The sequence below is a fragment of the Camelus ferus genome, chromosome 2, assembly GCF_009834535.1.
Source record: "Camelus ferus isolate YT-003-E chromosome 2, BCGSAC_Cfer_1.0, whole genome shotgun sequence".
In the NCBI taxonomy this organism is placed as follows: domain Eukaryota; kingdom Metazoa; phylum Chordata; class Mammalia; order Artiodactyla; family Camelidae; genus Camelus; species Camelus ferus.
The window spans coordinates 86476729-86493304 of record NC_045697.1 but is presented as its reverse complement, the minus strand read 5'-3'; the positions used below and the strand labels follow the sequence as shown (position 1 = coordinate 86493304).

Genomic DNA, 16576 nt, shown 5'->3' with positions numbered 1-16576 from the left:
TGTCCTTCACTTTTCCGAATCTTTGTCATCTATTTATGCCCCCTAGTTAATCCTCCAAACCTACCAGGGACTTTGGTTCTTTTCTTTCTCATCCCAATTTATCATTCTGTATGACTTCTTTCACCATGTAGATAACTCAACGAATGCTTTAGTTCCAAAGTGACGTGACTTTCTTTTCCCCGAATAATCTTGGCTTAAACTCCATTTCAGCAACTTCCTAGACTGTATATTATGTCTTATCACCTCATTTTTCTTCCTACGTCTGCTTCTACTCCTATAGCTGAGCTGCTAAGGACAATGAGAGGAAATGATATAACTGCATTAACTGCTACCCGAACACTAACCTAAACAACGAGACCCTCAGCACTATTTGGGAATCCTTCTAGGGGTCTGTGGTGAGTGAGCTCTCTTTCAGATTCACTCCAACCTTCACATATGTCTAAATCACCTTACACAGTTTTTTTTTTTAAATCTTATTATTTAATACTAATGTCTCTGATAGATTTTAGACTCTTATATGTAAAATAGTAGAGGTAGCTCTAAAAATGTGTACCAAATGCTACTAAATACAATGAATGCATATACAGGCCAAAACAAACATAACTATTTCTTTTCTCTCTCTTTAAAAAAAAAAAAGTGAGAGTCCCTAAAAAGTACTTCAATGTATTGGTGAAGTAAATCTCAAGAAAATTTAAAAGTACCTGATACATTTCTTAACATAAATCACTTTCTATTGTGAGAGAAAATTGAAGCTACTAATTTGCATACTTACCTGTACATTTATGAACTGTCCTTATTGCCTTCCCCAAAATTCTCAGAAGGAAAAGTATTTTTTATGTCTAAAAGCATCTCCCTCCATAAATGACTCTAAATTCCAACACTTCTCGTCCCTCTCTGAGTCCTACTCTGTCAGTGTACCCTTCTTGCTTTATTTTTTCTTTTTGATCAGGACCTTCCTAATTCTTCCTAAGTACACAAATATGCTCAAGTTGCTTTCATCCTGAAAAAGTAGTACCTCTTAATACCCATGTCCCACTCTCTCATTTGCCTTGTGGTCAAGCTAAAAAGTACATTTTAAAAGGATTTTGTTCTCCACTTTCTACATTTAGTCAATTAAATAAGACCTCCACAGTATTTCTCTTTTACCTTATCAAAGCCATAACCATCTAAACTAAGAGCTTCATGACCACTTTGTGAGCTACTTCATTAACTCATCTTTTCATCTCTAGTTTCCGTACTTCAATCCATTGAAAGCACTGCTATCCATACAATATTTCTACATGTACAGTCCTAGGTACTTTTTTCCTCTGTTCCAAAATCTTCAGTGCCTCCCCACTGCTCACTCATTCTTAACATAGCACTAAAGACTATAAGAAATAATTAAACTTTCTAGTCATGTTACTTAGCCAGTTTGTAGCTCCAAATAACAAAAATGTTGCTATATGAGACAATTAACTACATACCACTCTTTGGTTTAGTGAGTATCTATAGATAGTTAATTTGCATTTATAATTAATACATGTACTTTCTAAAGGCTCCTCCTTTCTTCATGAAGGCTTTAGGCAGAGAGGCAAGGAAAAAGATTTTCACTAGAATTACAAGGTGCACATACTTGATGCTTCCAGTTGCTAACTACTGCCTAGTGAGGGGTTATTATAATTAGGGAAAACAGACCAGCTCACCTGTGCATCAGCAAGCTGTACAGCAGGAAACCCTTGGTTGGCTTCTTCTACACCTGCTACATCATCCTGACTCGTGCTATGCTGAGAATGTGTCCCATCCAAAGTATTCTGGTCACTAGACAAGACGGTGTTGAAATCTGATGCGGAGGGTATTGTAGGAAGATTGGGTGCAACACCTGACAGAGTAAATGTTCAAGAATAAAATCTAAATTATTGGGAAATGAAAACCACATACAAGGACACAGCAAAGTAAACTTATGAAGCCCGTACTATAATAGTATTACCAGACCATTTAAATTGAGAAGAAAAAACCCCAGCACTTTCAGGTTATTTTACAGACATGATTTATTAATAAAAACTAAAATTAAACTAAATTTTCAGGATATATCAGTCATTCTCATACACGAAATATGTATAAGAGTCAGTCAGACCAGAATATACAAATTTAGGGCTGGAAGATCTTTGAAAAACACTTGATACCCCATCAGCTTTGCACTGAAGAACAGCATTACAGACAGTAGCAGGGCTACAAAGAGTAGCTGCAGCAGGACAGAAGCCATAGGTGTCACAGAACCCCACATATAAATTTCTTCCCAACTGTGCCTTCCCGAGGCAGAATGAGAATGAAACGGCACTATTTCTTTCTTCTGTACTTCCTTTATCCTTTAACTCCCCAGGCAAAGGAGTCGTGATAGAGAGGAAAAGTTCCTTTCTGGTTCTCTTGAAAGTGAAACTCTGTGCAGTGGTGAGACTAGCTCCACAAAAGTGCTCTGAGCTGGTGGACGCACCATCCTTCTATCTTCTTCAACCAAGAACTGATACTAAAAACCAGCAAGTCCTTGTGCTCTTAGAGTTAGAATTAGGATCACTTTCAAATGCAAAAGTGGCCCACAGACCAGCAAAAAAGATGACGGACTAAGTAGTCATATTTCAATCACTTTTCTTAATTTCATATTTTCTGTCTGAATAGAATTAACTAGTGACCCAAACACCTGTTACACAGATTAATTTCAGCTGCCCTCACTAACTAGAATCAAAGACTACTTCACATATTCTTTAAAAATATATATATACATATGTGTGCGTGGGTGTGTATATACATATATATACTTAACAAGAAAATAATACATCTAGTAAATTTGGAAAAATAGAAAAACAGAAAAAGGATAAAAAAGAAAGGGTGGCTCCACTTATGTTACTAGAAATAGCCACCAATACTTCTCTGTGAATTTCCTACCAGTCTTCCTGCTACTTATAAATATTTCTTTCAAATTAATAAAATTTTCTTCATTTATCTCCCCGTCCTTGAGGTCAAGAATCTTACTTTATTCCTTTTACTATTCCTTTAAATTCAATTAAATATTTAAGTGACTATAAAGAGTATAAGAACACTAGTTATTATGTCTCAGAGGAATCTGGATAAGCTGAAAATATTTCCTGTACTGTAGGTACATGATGTTGTAATTATACTTTACATTTTTTCATTTACCTCCCTTTTGTGTTTTGAAAATTAAACCAGCCACATTAAATGGAAGTTTTAAACTCTTTGAATTATATATCATCTGACATTTGACATATCTGCTTTTCCATAAGAACACTGAACAACTGCTTATGGCTCTCTCAATTGCAATATTATCAAAAGCATTTCATTAATGGGCCAATTTCAACTAAACACTACTTAAACGTTTGAGATTTTTTAATCATCTTCTGAAAAATAGGATTTTTCTGTAACTTTACATTATAACTGTTACTCAGACAGTTAAGTGAAATGATCTGACAGCTCAATACCTGTTGGAAGACTATTGTGTCCTGATTTTGTAACAGGAGATTCTTGTATCACACTTCCTCTATTACCCACAGCATTTGACATCCAGTTATAGAAACTCACAGATGATGGCTCAGATAACAAGGGGTGTTCAGATAACATATCAGTGGCCATTGTATTTCCTGAAAATAAAGTTATATTTAGTATTACTTACGTACTACGGAGCAGGAAATGTGATTTATGTAATTATTTTTGAAAAGTCAGGTTAAATCATCTGCCTTTTGCACATGTTTTTAAACTTACTGCATGATGTTAGTACTTGGATGGTAAGGCATTAATAAATAAATTATTTTTATTATATTGGGAGGAAATTCACTGTTGGCTGGTTTAGACAGCATTCCACACCACACCTAGGTTGACAGCAAACTAAGGGCACGAGATACCAACAAGTTACAAACAGAACAATTTCCCAAAATACTTTCTAAAAGATAAGGTGTAATACAAAAGACCAGGTATGCAACCAAAGTATTTATCTAAATAAACTTACGTCCTGCTTTTGTTTTCTTAACAACCTACAGAAGTAAACTTACAATTGTCAAAACTAAGGATATACCTGTTCTTGTTAGGGAGCTACTTTTCACAGCTGCACTACTTCTCTGAGGAGTCCCTTCCAGGAGGTTGTGCAAGCTTGGGAAGCTTCCAGTCAGGTAGCTGAGTAGGCTCTCCTTCCTTGGACTCTCCTTAACTGGTACCCCAGTACGTCCAACATGCACCGGAGAATCCGTGGCAGTGTCTCCACTGGTATAGCTCAGAGAGTGATATGGGTGAATGCCCTACAAAAGGAACAACATGGGGCTCTTTCTTATGCATGTAAAAATGACTGCTGATAACCACGACTATTCACTGTCTTTATTACTGCTAGTTATTGTTCACATTAAAACTACTGTGTCTACCTAAACAGTCTGTGTCTACTAGAATTGTAGTGAATCTCAAATGTATATAATAAAGTTTTATAACTCTATAGTACAATACAAAGGACAGCGTTTATATGATCATTCACTTAATTACAATGATTAACTCCCTTTAAAATCAGAAGAGGGAGTCTGGTGGCAAGACTTCTATTCCAAAATTCTTAATACTATACTACCCTTCTTAGGACTCTGATAATGAATTTCTGTGTTAAGACTAGATTCTCTGTACAGCTCTAATATGCCAAAAAGAATTTCCAGCAATTCTCCAAGGAAAAACAAAAAAATAAAAAACACACAATTGTCAAATCTCTATCTGTCCTGTTGCGTCTAAGATTCGAATTCCAGATCAGTTTAAAACAGTACAAAGAAAGACTATGCTTCTGCACAGCAAAGGAAACCACAAGTAAAACAAAACGACAACCAGCGGAATGGGAGAAAATTTTTGCAAACAATGAAACCGACAAAGGCTTGATCTCCAGAATATATAAGCAGCTCATACGACTCAATAAGAAAAAAACAAACAACCCAATCCAAAAATGGGCAGAAGACCTAAACAAGCAATTCTCCCAGGAAGACATACAAATGATCAATAGGCACATGAAAAAATGCTCAGTATCACTAATTATCAGAGAAATAAAAATCAAAACTACAATAAGGTATCACCTCACATCAGTCAGAATGGCCATCATTCAAAAGTCCACAAATAACAAATGCTGGAGAGGCTGTGGAGAAAAGGGAACTCTCCTACACTGCTGGCGGGAATGCAGTTTGGTGCAGCCACTGTGGAAATAGTATGGAGATTCCTCAAAAGACTAGGCATAGGCTTACCATATGACCCAGGAATCCCGCTCCTGGGCATATATCCAGAAGGAACCCTACTTCAAAAAGATGCCTGTACCCCAGTGTTCATAGCAGTAGTATTTACAATAGCCAAGACATGTAAACAGCCTAAATGTCCATCAACAGAAGACTGGATAAAGAAGATGTGGTACATTTATACAATGGAATACTATTCAGCCATAAAAACTGACAACATAACGCCATTTGCAGCAACATAGATGTTCCTGGAGAATGTCATTCTAAGTGAAGTAAGCCAGAAAGATTAAGAAAAATACATATGAGATCGCTCATATGTGGAATCTAAAAAAAAAAAGAACATAAATACAAAACAGAAACAGACTCATAGACATAGAATACAAACTTGTGGTTGCCAAGGGGGAGGAGGGTGGGAAGATCTATATAGACTGGGAGTTCAAAATTTGTAGATACTGACAGGTATATGCAGAATAAATAAACAAGACTATACTGTATAGCACAGGGAAATATACACAAGATCTTGTGGTAGCTGACAATGAAAATGTGACAATGAATACATGTATGTTCATGCATAACTGAAAAACTGTGCTGTACACTGGAATTTGATACAACATTGTAAAATGACTATAACTCAATAAAAAAAATGGAAAGAAAGAAAAGAAAGAGAGAGAAAGAAAGACAGACAGACAGACAGACTATGCAGACAGAAAGATCCTGAAAGGCAGAGATCTAAACAAAGCACTTGTAATTTCAAGTCTTTGGAGAAATTTTGTAATCCATAAACAATGCTCAAAAAGACTTCTGAGAGAGAACAGCATTAACAGCAAAGACCTAAACATGATCAGAGGGTTTGGAAAAACTGTCAACTAGGAAAAAAGTCTGAGACAGGTTAAGAGGTTGAGAATTTAAAGTGTGCTGGTCTTGTAACTATACTACAGAAATAGAGTAAGCTTTATAGTCCAAACTTTAAAAAAATGTGTATCAAACCATCATTAAATGTTTTAATTAAAAGGGCAAAACACACAGAATAAAAACTTCAAAAGCACAAAAGACTAGTTAATAAAAAGTAAGTATCCCCTGAGCTCCAGTCTACTATATCCCTTCCCCCAGAAGTCCTCTCAACCGTTTATCTATCCTTCTATAAATAATTTGATTATATAAGCACACATATATTTTTAGCCTTTTTTGACACACAGATACATATTGTCCCATACTTTATTTTTACTTTAATCAGTGTACTTTGGTGATGATTCCATATCTACTTAGAGATCTACTTTATCTTTTTGAAGTCCTCATAATATGCATTGTATGAGGGTACACTGACTAGTCTCTTAGTCCTCAAATGGTTAGTCCTTTGTGTTGTTTCCATTATTTTCCTATTACAAATGATGTTGTAAAGAACATTCTTGGATATATATCCTTGAGTACCTAAGAGCATTTATTTCTTTAGAATCAGTTCCTGGATATGCACATACTGGGTTAAAAGGCATTACCTTTAAAATTTTATATTTAAAAATTGCCAAACTGTTCTTCAAAGAATTTGTGCCTCTTTGTGTCTGTTTTCTTATATCTTCACCAACATTTACTATCAAACTTTTAGTTTTTTCAATCTGACAGGTGGAAATGCAATTTCATTTTCATTTCTTTACTTCTAAGAGAATGCATTTTCACATGTGTATATGTATTTCTCTGTGAACTGCCTTTAACTCTTTTATATTTGGCTTTGCCCTTTAAGTGATTAGGAAGAGATCTTACATATTAGGAAATTAACACTTTTTCATATGTCTTTCTATTTTGTTTACAATACTTTTTTTTTCTGTGTACAAATTTTTATATTTTAATATAGTCAAAATTATAATTTTCCTAATAGATTCTTGGTATTAATTTAAGATTATATCTAGACTGTCAAAGGAAGTTAAAATCTTAACATTCTGCTGTTTTCAGTACTCAGAAAAGGAAACTACCAAAAAATAAGTAAGTCACAACACAACAAATAACTTATTAAATGCCTACTATGTACCAGGTATTGTAGCATTTTTCTTATATTAACTCAATTATTTCTTAACAGCAACCTTCTGAAGGAGGTTACTATTATAATCTCCATTTTAACATACGAGAAAACTGCCACACAGTGCAGTTAAAAACTTGTTCTGTCTCAAAGAAACTAAGTGGTAGAGTCAGGACTGAAACCAAGGCAGTCTGCCTCCTGGTGTGCTAGTCACCCACTGTGCTATACATATGTTGTATCAAGCATTGGTTACACTTCTTAAAACAAAACAATGTAATTAAAATCATAAAATAGCCTAACTCAAACTATATACTGATCATGTACTACCTATAAAACTTCTTGTTAAAACTAATAATTCTAAGCTGACCTAACATTCTCAATATTGTATTTTATTGAAAACAATATTCAATAAATTGAAAAGAGAGCCCTAAGGCTTGGTAGTTAAAGTAGTCCTTGTTCAATATTAAATACTGACTATTGACATAATTTTCAAAGAAATGTATAAATTAAAAGTTACTAATCACGTTAATTTCAACATAAAAATACTATTTGAATATTTAGGGTCAATACATAATATTTACATTTGAGATAACAAAAGTTTAGGTCTTTTCTGTAAGTCTAAGTAACTCTAACCTAAAACAGCAACAATGTACCTTTATTTTTAATGCAGAATCACTATGGGTATGAGTCTTAGAAAGTTTCCTCATTATCTCAGCTCCAGTCACAGGTCCAGAGCTACCAGGTGGAGGCCGGTTGGCTGTCCCTTCCAGGAGCATTGTGTGTTCGCTGACTGTGGCTGAAACAGTTCAAAAGAATAAGAATAGATTACCATTTTCCTAAAATATCAGTTCCAATGTTCCTGGTGGTGTAACTAAACTCAACTTTTCAAATTTCTTGACAAATTAATTGTGGGCTCTACTATAATATTCACTCTTCTTTCTTTTAATCATCAAATTCCAATCTTTTCATTCAGTCTTAAGAAAGGAACAAATAGCTCCGACTCAGTCTTTCACATTTGCCACCCAAATGGTACACAGATCAAAAACCAATTCAACTACCTCGAAGAAAGTATGGAACATTTACAGATTAACCTAGGCATTTGCTGATAATTAGAAGGGATGTTTACTGCACGATTCTTTCCATTTTTGTGCAGACGTGAAATTTTTCAAAATAAATAATAAAATACAGCCTATTCGTGAAGCATATTCATTTGTTAAATACAAACTTTTTAAAAAAATAAAGCGTGGTAAAGTATTATATATCAATGTTATGTATGTAAAGTATTAAATATCAATATCACATATACTTCTGAAACGCATATCTACTACCTGTGTTCTGGCACAGCCATTATAGAGACAGAACTGCAGGCTGAATGCACAACTTTAAACACTATACAAAATCAGAGTCAAACAGGCACCACGCAAAATTCAAATCTTTAAAAGACTGGCATAAGGAGCATGATAAGTAAACAAATACAAGTATAAATTTCAAAAAGAAATTCATGTGTTTCACTCAAAACATTCTAGCTATACAAAGATTGCCTGTTAACTGTACTGGGTAGATCAGAGAAGTAATCTAATGTATTTCACAAAATTAAACTTAAAAGTCAAGTCTGTATAAAGATTCCAACATTATTACCATTTATTTGGACTAAGACAAATCACACTTAACTAAGCCATGACATTTTCAAATTTGGGACCACATTTGGGGCAAAATTTCATATTTGGGACAAAAGTTATTAAAATTATCACATGTATTTGGATACCAAGTACATGATATCTGGCTAAAATATTTACAAAGTTACCTGCATCAAATTCAAATTCTGCTCCATCAGCACTGGTATCACTTTGAAGACCACCTCCATTGTCCAGCCCAAGTCCATCTTCATGTTCATGGTCCACAGCTGACTGAGGTTTCAGGGGCTGAGCTGGTCGATGTAAACTAACTCCTTTAAAGGCTGGTGTCACCACAATAAACTTCATCCATTGCCTTGCCAGTGCAACTAAGCCTTTCTTTAAAGTTACCAAAGCAGGAAGGCCATCACTCTATGACAACAATTAAATGGTTAGGAGTAATCTTCCTATAACAAAAAGTTATTATTTAAGTGTTCTGCATACATTCATTTAAATCTCAGAACTCCCATTTAGAGATGAGGAAACTAGAATTTACACATTAAGTAATTTGTCTAAGGTTACATAAGAGTCAGTATTTCAAGCTGACTACAGAACTCAATCTTGGAACACAATGTTGCATCTTTCTGTCATAAGCAACATAGCAGTACCAGGTGAGTAAGAGACTAAACATGGGGTATAAAACTGGGATTCTCCTTAAGAAGCATTCAATCCACTTTACCTGTTTCGTTCAACTGAAGAATTAAATGTATTTTGTGCTACTTGGAATACTCATTAAGCAAAGAAGAAATGAAATTATTTCCTTCAAAGATTAGGTAACCACCTCCATTTTAACACTAAAATAATAAGTTACTATAGTAAAATGTGGGACATTGATGGATTTATAGCCACTTTGAAGCTTAAATGTTTTATCAGTAACAGTTACATAATTTAGAATATATTTTGTTCCATATGGTAATGACTAAAAGAAAGAAAATTTGCCTATTGGAGCCTCAGCCTAAGAGGAAAATATCCACTTCCTCTCCCTCCCCTTTCCTACAATTCCTTGTGCTACAGTAATGGCTTTGACTGAAGAGAGCCCTTCATTAGATGACAGGAATCACCTCATTCACATTCTGAGGAACATCAGGTTCCTCAGCCTGCCCCTTCATTCCTGGACTCACAAGTCGTCTTGTGTTTCCTCCTCTTACATGGAAAGCACATCTAAGCAGTGCATCCATCCACAGGAAATGCCTGCCCTCTTCTCTGTTCTAGTTTCTCTGCCTGTGACTAGATGGGCAAGTTAACCTTGCACTATGGACCTCCCAGTCTTTAATTCACAAGCTGAGAGTAGAAAGCACTACACCAGCCTCAGGTCTAAGTACCTTTATCAAATCCGTAATTTACTATGGATTCTTTCACTAGAGGTCATCAGGAGCTTGACTGGACATTAGTAATACTGATACATTGATTCCTACTTTGGCTAAAGGTTCTTGTGTATTCTCTATTGACCAGAAGCTTGGAGAGGAGAGGGGAAGACTCCTCGAGCTCTAAGCGCCCTAATCATGATGTGTTATCTTTCATAGGGCTTTGCTGGTGCAGAGATACAGTGTATTTACTTCAGACAATTATAAATTCTCCCTTCAATCATTAAGCAGTCCTCATTTTATTAAGCATTTTTGCTGAAATTTGACTCTAATGATTACTCTCTTGCTTGAAATTCTTTATATCCTTGGCTTCCAAGACCTGTTTTCCTTGTTCTCCTACCTCTCCTGTCCCTCCTCAGCACGCTGTGTACCTCTATGCACCCTCTCCATTCCCCTTTAGTTTTGGTATTCTTTAGGGATCCATCCTTGACCAGTTTCTCACTCAACACATCAACCATATCCACAGCTTCCAACACCTTCATGCCGGCAACTCCCAAACCATTCATCTGAGTCCAATCTTGTCTACAAGCAAAGAGATATTTCTAACCAAATTTCTCCTTTGGACTTCCTATATGCATCTCAAACCCTGTGGGTCAATGGCTACTCAACAGAATAGAGGCTTTTTTAAAGCTAACATACAGTTCCAGTAACTCACCATTGTAGCATCATCAATGATGGAGTAATTGGCTTGGTGCAGGTAGTGATGTAGTATATTGCACAGTAAACATGAAGGATTTTCTTGGAGAAAGCGGGCAACTTTTGTAAGTCTGTTGTATTTACTTCTTAAGGGAAAATGTACACTTTTATTCTGAAAAAAGAAAAAACCACAGATTTAGAATGAGAGAGCAAAGCTATGACAAACACAAGGTGTCCAGTAATTAAGAGCTTGCAGGTCTGATGTTTTCCAACAACAACGAACAGCAAGGGATCACTGTCTACAGCAAACTTTGTATGATGCCTTGCGTTGTTCAAAGACATACCTCTAATGCTTCTGTCATTATGCATCCCATAACAGCACAAAGTCTCAAGGTTTCTTCAGTTTCTAATTTGTTTAAGGATGACTTGAGTTGATCAACAGGAACAAGCCACGCACCAACAGCTGGAGTCGCTGTGCTTAAAAGGTTCAGTTGCCTTTAAAAATTAAAAAATTATAAAAACAATTGTCAAGATTTGTATTTCAAACAATCTCCTGTACCTACTGTACTGAGTGGCTATTTTATCCAGGCAAAATTATTCTGACCACCAGATAAATTATGAACATACAAGTTCATAATGCAAAGAATAAAATAATAGAAAAGAAAGAAAAATATAAAAGCCTAGTAGAGGTGATGTGTAAAAATAAAACTAAAACCCTAGGAAATGAAAAAGGGTCAAAAAAGCTGAGAATAATGTTTACACAAAATATGAAGCAGGAAAGATGGGAAAAAAGTGGCAACCCTAATACTAGATCTAATAGAAAAACACTTCAAAAAAAATACATGAAACAGAATTGTATGTCATTTAAACAAAAGAAATATCAAGGGATAGTATTATATTTTTTTAACTTTTTACCTAGAAAATGAATGTGCAGGAGATCTCACATTGGTGGGAGCTGCAAAACTAAACCAAATTTCCTTGATGGTCAACTTCATGCTACATGAATCTGGAGGTGGAGGCATTAGAGGCAGATCTTTTTTCAAATCATCAGATTCAACTCCTTCATCCTATATAAAACAGAATACCCCAAACCTATTAATGTATAGACCCTTAAAACCACTAGCACAGAAGGTAACTAACATATTAAGCATAAAAACTTTCCATCAAACCAAATTCTATAGGTAACACCTTGATATAAAAAAGATAACGTAAACCTTGCTCAGCCTAACCCTTATCCTGAGAAATACCTATGGATCCTTGAAGCTCTAAGAAGCAAAGTCTGAAAAACCACTGCATTTTAACAAACCATAAGCCAGAGATCTTAGAACTAAGGGGTTTCTCTTAATCATGTCATTCAATCACATTTCTTTAGAGATATTGTGTTTTGTTTTGTTTTGTTTTGTTTTGTTTTCCTGGATGAAGAAAGTGAAAGAAATTTTATGACCTGGCAGAGGTCACCCAATTATTAAGTGGGAGAATGAGTGATAGCATTAAGGACTTCTGCTTCCTACTGCAATCTTTGTTTCACTCTGTTTTAACAACATGTTTCAAACTTCCAAATAAAGTGCCATAAAAAGAAATACTATTATAGCTTATGTTCAAATAACTGAGAATTTTTAATTGTAGAGTTATTTATCTTACATGCTAGTAAGCCTGAATCTGACAAATAAGAATATTTCCTAACTGTGTAATCAACAGTCTTCAAAATGCAGGGAGGTAAGAAACATAATGTTAAAGAAACAAAAAGGTCTGTTGCCTGTTACATCTGTTTACAGGTCTCTAATTCATTTTCAGATATTCTTGGTCAAAATAAAGAAAAGACTGGCATTTTCTTGTGGGATGATTAAGGAATGAAGAGTATCCAAAAAATAGCTTTAAACCCTAAGTGTTAAAAGACAATGTGAACTTGTCTTTAAAATTACTAGGGTATGTAGTAATTTTAAAGTTAGCAGACATTAGATATAAGTCCACATTCCCTTATCTGCAATTCAAAAATCCACAACATTCTGAAAAATCTAAATCTGTTTTTATAAATGTGGCATCAAAATCTGATATGAATTGATGAGAGACTGTTTATCCCAGTTGGTGTTTTTATTAATGTCATGCTGCAGAAATATTCAAATATTTCAATATGCAGTACTATCTCAGATTCCACTAGGAGTTTATGCAGCATTTAGCAAACACATCATATTTGCTTGTATTTTTAAAATATTTCTTTACTGAGGTATAGTTGACACACAATATTATATAAGTTACAGGTGTACAATATATTAATGCACAATTTTTAAAGGTTATACTCCATTTATAGTTATTATAAAATATTGGTTATATTCTCTGTGTTGTACAGTATGCCCTTGTAGCTTATTATACATGATAATTTGTATCTCTAAATCACTTATATGTGGAATCTAAAAAGTACAACAAACTAATGAATAAAAAAAAAGAAACAGAGAGAACACAGTAGTGGTTACTAGTGTAAGAGAGGAAAGAGGGGAGGGGCAACGTAGGGGTAGGGCATATTTCCTTTCTTTTAAAAGAAAACATCTAAATTCTCAAACACATATGGCTCAGTGTGTTTCAAACAAGGGCTGTGAGCCAGGCACTGAGTATACAAATATATACAAGACAGTCTAGAGGAAATTGAACTTTAAAAAAGGGAGCGGGACTTGTACGTAATAAGCAAGTAAAGTAGTAATAAAGTTGATTTTAGATTGACTGAATTTTTGGTGCCTATAATACATCTAAATGATGATACCTAAAAGACTATTGGATACAATTCTGAAGCTTAGGTGAAGGGTTGGTGCTGAAAGCATAACCAATGGGAAAGCAGTGTTAACAAATTATGGAGCTGGACTAGGAAATGAAGCAAGGATGCACAAAGAGCAAGAAGAGTAGCCAAGAACAGAATGTGGGGAGAACACACATATTTAAAAAGGACAATGAACTGTATCAGGAAATGGACCAAGAAAAGTCAGAGAGACCAAAGAAAGCAATGTTACAAAATTTGAGGACTTTGAGCAAGGAGAACAGGATTAGGGAAATCAAGGAAGACACCTGACATTCTGTCAACTATTTTAGTGGGTGAAGGAGAGGGAAAGAACAGGTAAGTTCTTCCCAGCTCTTTGTCCAGCTATATATTTTAATTTCCTTAATTAAAGTGCTAATACCCACCCACCTCTCAAATACTTCCAAAGGCCTCATAAGACTGTGATTAAACTCTTGGACTATACATCAAATCAAAATAAATGTTTCAAAATTAAATCTCCAGAAACCTGAGGAGGTGATCATGCCTATGAATAGTAGACACCCATGACATTTCTTACTTAAAAGTTAATTTCTTTCCTCCTCAATTGGTCTAATTTTCAAATGATCAGAATTGTACATATGTACGTTTGTGTGTTTAAGAACAACATTTACCAAGTTCTCACTATGCCCTAGACACCAAAGTTAAGCCTTCCATATTCCATATGTACCACCTCCTTCAATCTTCACAACTCTAGAAGGTCACTATCATTACAATACTCCTGTTACTGAAACTTAAGAGAAGTTAAAAAAAGCTTGCCTGAGGCCACCAATCGGGTAGTAGCACAACAATTCTGTAATCTAGAATTTTGAATATTTTCATTATTAGATATGGCTGTTACAATATCCACCACCATGAAATAATACCATAATAAAAATAATGAGCTGCATATAAGATATTCTTCAGGCTTCTAACTGAAATAGGTAGGTATTGACAAAAATATTTTAAACTTATGTGAAATACTATGAGTAACAAAACTATTTATTTAAAAATGAATTCTGCTAATCCTTCAAACAACATAAACACAAAGCCTGCTTTTCTGAAATTCTATTAGTTCATTAACTCAACAAATATTATTAAGTGCCTAATATAAGCAAGGCACTATGCAAGGTACTATGATGGCTATACATGTATCTACAATGCAATGCCTGCCTTTTGGCAATTATACTCTAGTAGAATACAATCACCAAGAGGCCCTGACTACCATTTAAGCAAAATCTATACTATGAAAGACAAGCAAATATACTCCAGAAATTAAACGTGAATTGGGTATATGGTTTTCTGTTTTATTTTCCCAAATTATCATTATTATTAGAAATTCACCAACTTGTTCATCAGAAACAGAATTTCCATTTAAGTCTGAAGAAGGGCTTGTTCGGTCACAAGGAAGATTATCATCAGAGACATCAGTATTATAGCCGCTGCCAGTTGGAGAATCAGAAGAATTATTGGATGTCAGCACTCCACCACTTTCGGTGACATTTGCTTTACCCATAATTCCAAAAGTATTATACAAAACAGCACCAGACTGCCTTCCTCCTATAAAAATGAAAGAATTTACTTATTAAAAGTACTGGATGTCTCAATGCTGTATTCAATATCCATAAAGATAAAAATAAAAAATAAAAATCTTGTAAAGTTTTTTTCTCACCAAAACTTTGCTCCTATCTATAAAAGTGATACAATATTGAATTATCAGGTAATGAATTGTAGGCATATACTATTATGAATTGTAGGCATACTACTAGGATATGACTAAACCTAAAAGGTTTATATACAATTTAGCCTGCCTATTTTACTATATTAGTCAATATTGTAAAAGAAAATAAATGTAAGCCAGTCAGTATCACTGAATAAAGGACTTACAGTATTTTCATCCTATATGGCAAGGCTCTACTAAATCAAAACTCCAGTTTCCAAAAACACAAACTTCCAAAAGTTAAGAGGCTTCATATTTATTCAGGAATGTTTTCTGAATCACACTGTTTTGCTCAGGCACTGAGGCTTTGTACATCTAGATGCTCTGCTAGTTTTGAATCACACAACAATTTCATAAAATTCCACTTATACAGCTGGGGCAGGGTACCACCTTCTAGTAAATAATCCCAGGTACCACACCTTCTGCTTGAAAACGCTGATTCAGGTTATTGAAGTCATGATCAAAATATTTCAGCAATGTGGGACCAATTTGTTCCCAGCTTAAGTAGAATTCAAAAAAAAAAAAGCTTACCTTTTATGGTTAAATTTTCAAGTCCACATTCAAACATTATCCAACCCCATTTTTCTTGGCTGGGACCTATTCGAGTTATATCCGGAACAGCTTGCTGATCAGTTTCATCCACAAAAGCAAACTCATCCAACTCTTCAAGAGTAAATAAAACTTTGGACTTCTCAAAGGGAATAGCAGTGATGGCACAGGTACCGATATCTATTATCAGAAGGAAACAAAATGAGCATTTTTAAAGACAGAGGTTTGTATATTTTCTTAAAAAACAACAAATAATGCAAACATCTGGTACAGTGGTTGTCTTAAAAGATAATTCAGTATTCTACCAAAAAGAAAAATAAACAAATGAACCAACTAATTTCTAAAATAATTCTGCCTAATGTCTTACTACTTAAAATAAGTGCCAGAATCATGTTGAAGTAAGAGGAAGAAAACAAGGTTCCATAATTAGCAAATTAACTGCTCAGAGACAGGGTAAATTCATTTCTGAAAGCTTACAGGGTACTCTCAAAACCTAAAGTTAAAAGCTCCTGAATAATTCAGTTTCATAGTAAACTATTTTTAAATAGTTTCTCATCATTTTACAAAAAAAAAAAAATGTTAGTTATCTAGCCTTAGGAAAAACATTATT

General features: G+C 34.6%; 1 protein-coding gene across 10 annotated transcripts in view; it reads right to left on the bottom strand.

The window, feature by feature from the left end:
• KIAA1109 (KIAA1109 ortholog) overlaps window positions 1-16576 on the bottom strand; it is a 175577-nt gene that overhangs the window by 72652 nt on the left and 86349 nt on the right. For all 10 annotated transcript variants that reach the window (XM_032462793.1, XM_032462751.1, XM_032462777.1 and 7 more), the window contains 10 exons: window positions 15949-16146; window positions 15046-15257; window positions 11831-11982; window positions 11260-11410; window positions 10935-11087; window positions 9047-9287; window positions 7896-8038; window positions 4061-4280; window positions 3471-3629; window positions 1683-1858 (listed from right to left, as the gene is read on the bottom strand). In XM_032462793.1, the coding sequence (XP_032318684.1) occupies window positions 1683-1858; window positions 3471-3629; window positions 4061-4280; window positions 7896-8038; window positions 9047-9287; window positions 10935-11087; window positions 11260-11410; window positions 11831-11982; window positions 15046-15257; window positions 15949-16146 (1805 nt within the window). The remainder of the gene's footprint in view (window positions 1-1682; window positions 1859-3470; window positions 3630-4060; window positions 4281-7895; window positions 8039-9046; window positions 9288-10934; window positions 11088-11259; window positions 11411-11830; window positions 11983-15045; window positions 15258-15948; window positions 16147-16576) is intronic.